Source organism: Helobdella robusta (assembly GCF_000326865.2).
Source record: "Helobdella robusta unplaced genomic scaffold HELROscaffold_69, whole genome shotgun sequence".
In the NCBI taxonomy this organism is placed as follows: Eukaryota; Metazoa; Annelida; class Clitellata; order Rhynchobdellida; family Glossiphoniidae; genus Helobdella; species Helobdella robusta.
This window is the reverse complement of record NW_008705394.1, coordinates 616,438-622,994: the sequence shown is the minus strand read 5'-3', so window position 1 is coordinate 622,994 and position 6,557 is coordinate 616,438. Positions and strand designations below refer to the sequence as shown.

The 6,557-nt window shown below is 29.8% G+C and overlaps 1 protein-coding gene across 1 annotated transcript; it reads right to left on the bottom strand.

Moving 5' to 3' along the window:
* Positions 1-2,516: 2,516 nt before the first annotated feature.
* On the bottom strand, positions 2,517-5,185 carry HELRODRAFT_89270 (hypothetical protein; the record flags this gene model as incomplete). Its single annotated transcript, XM_009030471.1, has 7 exons — positions 2,517-2,684; positions 2,782-2,895; positions 3,334-3,433; positions 3,514-3,578; positions 4,647-4,808; positions 4,877-4,948; positions 5,012-5,185. 7 exons carry the CDS (start codon positions 5,183-5,185, stop codon positions 2,517-2,519), a joined length of 855 nt encoding a protein of 284 aa, XP_009028719.1.
* Between the last annotated feature and the right edge of the window lie 1,372 nt (positions 5,186-6,557).

Here is a 6,557-nt window from a genome sequence, read left to right as displayed (position 1 = left end):
GCGGATCGATGGGGGGGGGGGTGATTGCTTCTCTGTAAATGTTGGCAAGAAAACCGTGTAAATCGAAAAGCTTGCTGAAAATGCATAATTTTGCTATTTAACAGTTGTGATTTTTTTCAATATTTTTAAGTGTACACAGAAATAAAAATAAAATGCGCTGACAGGTTAAAATATGTCATATATTACGGAAACACTGTTTTTTTTATTTAATTACAATACGTTAAACAGAAGAACAAAAAATAAAACCAAAGGTGTTTTATTATCATCCATCACTGTCAGAAATTACTCTCATTCTTTTTTTCGGAATCGAAGGTTCGAATTCACTTTCATCACTCGAAGTTATTTGTGCCGACTCGAAGTTTGAAGCAGAAATATTTACATTATGAGAGATGGTAATAAAATCGGTTATTAACAATTGCTTTGAATTTTTTGTAAGATCTTTGTAAACTTCTTCATATTGAGCCAACAAGCACGTGTTCAATCACAGCAGCATTTAGTAGAGTGCGATAAAAACAAAAAAAACTTATTTGGAAAACTGTGTAAAAGCGAAAACGTGTAAAACAAGTGCCGTGTAAATCGGAAGATAGGTGTACTTGAAAAAGTACAGCATAGGATATCACAAGGTACGCGTGAGTTAATGAGATGAAAAAGAAAGGTGCCACAGTACAGAGAAAAAACAAGTTAAGGAACAAAGATTTTTAATAAAACTAGCTCAAAAATGTAAAATAATTAAAATTTCATTTTTTTTTACTCGCTAGCCTAATTTTGAGAAACATCTCAAACTGACAGTCGTCTGGGACCAATTAAAAAATACATAAGTTTTGAAATTAAAAAAAGTTTAATCTACTTGTTTTCAGACATGAAATATTTTCGGCATTCATTATTCAACTGTTGTTTAAACGTATGAAAGAAATTAATCGGAGGTTTCTACATTTTGAGTTACGGTACTAAAGGGGTCGCGGCCCAAAGTCTAGAAAGTCTAGGAACTTCTGAGAACATTAAAACCTGCAGACTATATCATTGAGCATTGAACGAAGACTGAAAGATCAAAACTCTTAAAATAAAAGCTCCGTCAAGAACTTGCTTGTTTTATTTTAGCTGGGGTCTTTATATTTTGAGTAATTTTTTTGTTTAACGACTATTTGTTGACATGTTTCATTAATTAGCTGCTTGTTTTTTGGTTGGATTATTGTTTGCTTGCCATATGGTTTAATTTAGAGATTAAATAAGATTGATTTTTTTTAGATAATTTTGTGTTTGATACATTTACTTGATTATTAATCATTTCACTAATTTTAGTGTTTTCAATATGTTTTTTCTTTTTGTATTTCATTTTATGTACTTTTTCATAATTGTATGTTTAGAGAATTTTATGCTGAGTCCAGTTGAATTTTTAGAAATTCGGCTGTATAAATTTAATTGATCTATAACTGAAAAGTAATGGATTGATGACGGGTAAGATTAGAACACGGCGAAGTCTTAATCTAGTTTTATTCAAGCGTCGTATTGTTTCAGACATCTTTTCATCTATTTTAATTGGTTTCAATATATTCAAACGAAACCATTTAAAAACATTCTTTTCAATTAATAAAACAATCAAAGTTTATTCAACATAATTTATAAAAAACAATATTGCTTCAAATGTCAACATTTAGCTCTTGACACCACAGCACAAACGGTTTTTATCCGGCCAGAGAAAACCTTGTCATTTTTACCTGAGTATTTGTGAAGTACATATTAGATCATACAAGTGGAACCAAGTAGATATAAAATTATACATTATTAGATTTGCATCACTGATAAAACTGGCAGTTTTACAGACAGTTTATTTGTAAAATTTATTCTTTTAAATTGATTATTCTTGTTCAAAAATTCTTGTATTTATGCTTAAATTTAACAAGGTCTAATTGAACACCAAAAAAATGTTGAAGCAAATTGGACAGGATGAGCCAGGTACTGGATTGCGTTGACCTCTTCATTATTCGCCAAATTAGATTATACAGTTTTCACCCTCTGAGATGCGCCATAATTCAATCTATAAAGATGTCATCTACCTATACACAAATTTACTATAATCATCTTTTTCGTTTTTGATATTTAATTACCGTTTTTAACTTATAGAAAATAAATTTGAAAATGACAAAATAGTAAATGGTTGATCAATTACCTGAAAAAAATAAAAATCGTTACTGATTTCTATTGCACAATTACCTGGCTCAACTTTTACACAAATTAAACAGGAAGTTAACTAACGCAGAACATGCCGTGATTTTCATCAATATATATATATTATTATTATTAAGAAACATTTATTAAGCACTAATTAAACAATTTCATAAGCGTTCTCTCAAAAACAAAACAATATATATATATATATTTATATATATACCTTTTAAATATTTCTTCAAATTTTTCCAACACATTTGCTATGAATCTTTACCATCAGTTGAACTGCTTAAAGAAGAAAGATTGACCAGTTTAATCAAACGCTCAATTGATATACTTTAGCAACAGTTTCATATTAAATATGAAAAATAAACCGAATTTGACATTACTAACATTGGTGGTTGTAGAGGCCTTCCATCAAATTTTTCTTTGAGTTTTTGTTCTGATTTTGTCAAAACATGTTTGATGTTTTTTTTGACAAAAGTTGGATTATTTTCACAGAATATCTTGAGTTCAGTCTACCAAGAAAATGAAAAATAAGTGAAGAAATAATAATAATAATATACAAACGTTTTAATAAAAAAGGCAGAATAAAAAATTGTAATGCTCGCATACATCGTAACGCTCTTTCAATTTAAGAGCTTTGTTTATATATTTCATTTTTTTTTTATCGGATAAATCCTTGAACCATCGGTTTTTGTACTGGTCGTGCAACACTTTGCGACTTTCCTGCAAATTTAATAAATTTGAACATTTGTATTTGAACAAACTCATAGAAACTAATAACATATCGAGAGCTTATTTACAAGGAAAAACGGACGGGATACATGAAGAATAACTATTCAAATGTTGTAACTAATAATGTCAGATGCAAAAACTGACGACGCCACACTTAACAGGCTAGTTCCTTATGCATCAACTTGTAATATAGCAGATGAAACATCTGATGGATTCACAAAAGAAATGATCAAATGTTACATGTCTGCATTTAAAGAACAAATAATTAAATGTAAAGTGCGAATACTGCTAGCAGACCTTGCTTGTGGACTGCAACCTTGTACACACTCAACTCAATAATATAGCAAGTTATCAAGTGAGAGCCCACAATTTTTCAGGGCCACCTCATTTTAGCAACTTGCAAAATGGAAATAATCAAGATGCACAAACTTGACAATCCTTATTTTTTTCACACATTTTTTTAATGTAGAGCATCATGGGTGTCATCATCTTCGGTGGATGTTGAATCATACTTCCCGGATGATCAAAACTAGGACAGTGGAAAGCCAACATTAAATAAATAATAACTGATAATGAAAAAATTAAAAACTAGAGTTGAAAAATACTCACTGAAATTTGGCACAGGCTTCTTTCCATATTGCATTTTCTTCATTATATTTATCTATGTACTTTTGCTATGGGTAAATTAACATAAAAAAATTATTAAAAGCTTTCCATGCATTGAACACAAATTATAAATAGATTCATTATAAAAACTACAACACCTAAAATTGGAAAATACAAATAAATGAAAACGAGTCACAAAAACTATTAAAAGTTTTAAAGACTTGCCAAATGAACATCCTAACTTATGGACTACAAACTCTATGGCTGTCAAACTGAAGTTTAAGTAAATGATGATGACTATGAGTGACTAAACTTGGACGTTTCAGTAATGTTTGAATCTCAATTACGTTTTGAATACTTTTTTCACACGGTTTCAATTATTATTTTGATATGTAGGATAACTTTTCAAATATCTTTTCACATGTAGGATTACATTTCAATTACTTTTTTGACAATTTATATGTTGAAAGCGAAAGTGAAAGCAGGGTTGCGTGATACTGAAGCGAGTGACAGATGTGAATGGCGTCGAGGGGTATTTCGGTTTCATCATAGGTAGCCAAACGGCAGCCCCCGATCTCGGGGAAAATGTCGTCTAAACGTGTGTTGTTGTTATATGTTGAAAACGCAAAAACAAAGATATTTTGGGTAACTCTGAATAAGCAGTGGCATTACAATTACTCACTGTTGAATATATTTTAATATTTTTGAGACTTTCATTTTAGAGTAATCTAGAAATCAATAACTATGGTGCATGATACGTTTCAATAAAATTCAATCTTTATACCAGCGAAACAAAGAATTTGATGAAAACTGTGGCTGCTGTTTTGTTCATTCACGTTCATAAGCATTTAGAAGCGTGAATTTACAATGTAGAGAATGTTTATAGTATCGGCAGTAGCTTTATTAATTAAATAATTTAAATAATGAAGAAACATAAATAAATAAATTGAACGCATTATAATTTTTAAAAAATTATAATCTTTTATGGAATTTACCGTTTCTATGCAGAATGACAACGGTAATTCCAAAACAAAAAAAAATATTAATGGCATATGCATAAAATTAATTTTGCAATATAAATTAAAAAAAATACAAAAAAATAAAATAATTGCAAGCCTACATTTGGATGCACTAACCTTCTTATGCTCGGGTAAATCTCCAAATTTTTTGGCTAAAAACTTGGATGCTTCAATGATGGTTTTATCAGGATTATGTTTCAAAAACTTGTTTCTTTGACAATTTATGTACTGAAAACACGGCGACAAAGGCTTTTTTGGTAATTCAGGGTGATTGGCAAACTGTTTGAAATATTATTATTTAGAGTGCAGATGCATGGTAAGTGTAAAAGTTAAATATTTGGACCTACCCTCCTCCTGGGATCCTTCATCCATTCGTATGCATCTGCCAACATCTCTGAAGTTGTTCGGAACTTCCTCAGCTACAAAATCACATGAAACAAATTTAAACATTAGAAATGTACCAGCATGTTATTCTAAGTTACCTTCTTAGTGACAGAAGTCCACTGCTCTTGACATTCAGTCGGTGTGTACGTTGAAACTTTAATTTTTGACCAATCAATTTTTTTAACCATTTTTAAATAATTTTTTTTATCATGGGGCGGTAAATTGGATTGGATCTGTTCAAATAATAACTTCAGTTCTGCATCATTCCACATGTTGTTCACATCTAAGACTTCAAATTATAAAATATCCAAATAATATTCAACCATAAAACATAATATTTAATGTAGGAATGTTAAACAAGAGCATATTTTCAAAAATTCATTGTTTAATTTCTCTCATTTAATAAATAAATCAAGAAAAGATTTCATTTCTTCGCAGCATACAAAAAGAAAGAAAACCATCTAAATTGTACAGAGCCTGTTACCAGTTACAACAATAAATAATTGGAAATTGTCATTCATCATTGAATTTAAATTTTCTTTAGAAAAAATGGGAAAACTGCAGGATGTCTAGCATAAATAAGGGAACCTTCTTAGCAATCAAACAAACATGTGAAGCCTTAAACAATGCTCCAAATATTTATTCTAAAAAATAATATTTCAAATAAGTTATGCTAGGAAAAACTTTTTCTGACTCTTTGGAATAGAGGTTTGTATAGTATCGGCAATTTTCAGAGGCAAATTGTTATGTTTCCATAAACCTTAAAAGAGATGATGGACAAAATATGTGCTATATCATTGTTTAAATATGATTTTAATTTCAAAACAAATTTTTTTGACACCCAGAAGCACAGAATATTATGAAATGACAACTGTCATGTCAATGAGTTCAGATAAACGAAGCAAAGAAATGTTAAGTTCTCTTCATGTTGTTGCTGAGTACGTTGGTAAATCAATTTTCAACAAAAACTTGATTCATCTAGATTTAAACTATATGCTCGTGTTAACACGAGATAAGTTTCAAAAGCAGATAAAGACAAGTTAACAACATTAAAATTGTGAAAAATATCAACGACGTTTTTGATTTTTTTAAACCAAGAATAACTGTTTGGAAAAAGTAGTGACTATTGTCATTCTGAATCTGGAGAAGATACAGAATGACATAAGATATTGCTTATGATAACTTGGATAAATTTATCACTAATAAACTAAGCTCATTTGCATTGTTTTATATAATCAACTTATTTATGTCTTTAAATATCTCTGGTAACAGATTATTAAGATAGAATTCTGATTTTTATTTCTTTAAGCCTAGGACAAATCTTTTATGGTACATATGGATTGTCGGATTGTCTAGGTAGTCTAATTATAATTATATTGTTGAAATTGTTCCTCATTATTTTTTCATTTTTTTCATTTCTGGGTTCGTTTTGTCATTTTGATACTACCTAAACGTTTTGTGAAGTTTTTTTTTAGCACGCATGTAGAATGAATGGCACAAGTGTACATGTTGGCGCGCAGGTTGTATGAAGTGGTCAAGTGGGCAGGCTGGTTGAATGTCGTATGAATTGGTTTTGTATGCAGGTTGGTTGAATGTGGTATTAATTAATTAGTGAATGTTTGTATGGTATGGCGCATATATAGT